This window comes from Octopus bimaculoides, chromosome 30 (assembly GCF_001194135.2).
Source record: "Octopus bimaculoides isolate UCB-OBI-ISO-001 chromosome 30, ASM119413v2, whole genome shotgun sequence".
Classification (NCBI taxonomy): domain Eukaryota; kingdom Metazoa; phylum Mollusca; class Cephalopoda; order Octopoda; family Octopodidae; genus Octopus; species Octopus bimaculoides.
In genome coordinates, this window is record NC_069010.1 from 5963518 (window position 1) to 5964359 (window position 842).

The 842-nt window shown below is 47.5% G+C and overlaps 1 protein-coding gene across 1 annotated transcript in view; it reads left to right on the forward strand.

Annotated features, from left to right (window-relative positions):
- Positions 1-842, forward strand: part of LOC106881886 (vacuolar protein sorting-associated protein 53 homolog) — a 15510-nt gene that overhangs the window by 11654 nt on the left and 3014 nt on the right. The window contains exon 12 of the mRNA XM_052978105.1: positions 312-411. Coding sequence (XP_052834065.1) covers positions 312-411 — 100 coding nt within the window. The remainder of the gene's footprint in view (positions 1-311; positions 412-842) is intronic.

Here is an 842-nt window from a genome sequence, read left to right on the forward strand (position 1 = left end):
ATGAGGTGATGTTATGAGAGTGGTGGTGGTGGTGGTATGAGGTGATGTTATGAGAGTGGTGGTGGTGGTATGAGGTGATGTTATGAGAGTGGTGGTGGTATGAGGTGATGTTATGAGAGTGGTGGTATGAGGTGATGTTATACGAGTAGTGATGCTGATGTGATGTTATGGGAGTGGCGTTGGTGGTGGTGGTAACGGGAAGTTATGGTGTTAGTGGTGGCAGTGATGTGATCTTAGGAGAGCGGTGGTGGTGGTGTCGATGGTAGTGTTGTTGATTATGATGATGATGATGATAATGATGTTTATTTCTCTTACTCCTCTCTTTTTGCCAGTGTCATCTCCAACTGCATACAGCTCCTGGTACAGGACCTCGATTCTGCCTGTGAACCAGCCCTGACAGCCATGAGCAAGGTAATATAATAGGGCTCTGCTATCACACATTGCTTTAGACAGAAAGGGAACAGAAGTGGGTGGGAGCTACAATATTAAACTGGACTGTTGCTAAATGCCTGAACCCATTTACGGAATACACAGTGTGTTGTATTTGTGTATGTACAGTCATGGCCCAGTGGTTAGGGTAGCGGACTCGCGGTCATAGGATCGCGGTTTCGATTCCCAGACCAGGCGTTGTGAGTGTTTATTGAGCGAAAACACCTAAAATTCCACAAGGCTCCGGCAGGGGATGGTGGCGAACCCTGCTGTACTCTTCTACCACAACTTTCTCTCACTCTTACTTCCTGTTTCTGCTTTGTGCCTGTAATTCAAAGGGTCAGCCTTGTCACACTCTGTGTCACGCTGAATATCCCCCGAGAACTACGTTAAGGGTGCACGTGTCTGTGGAG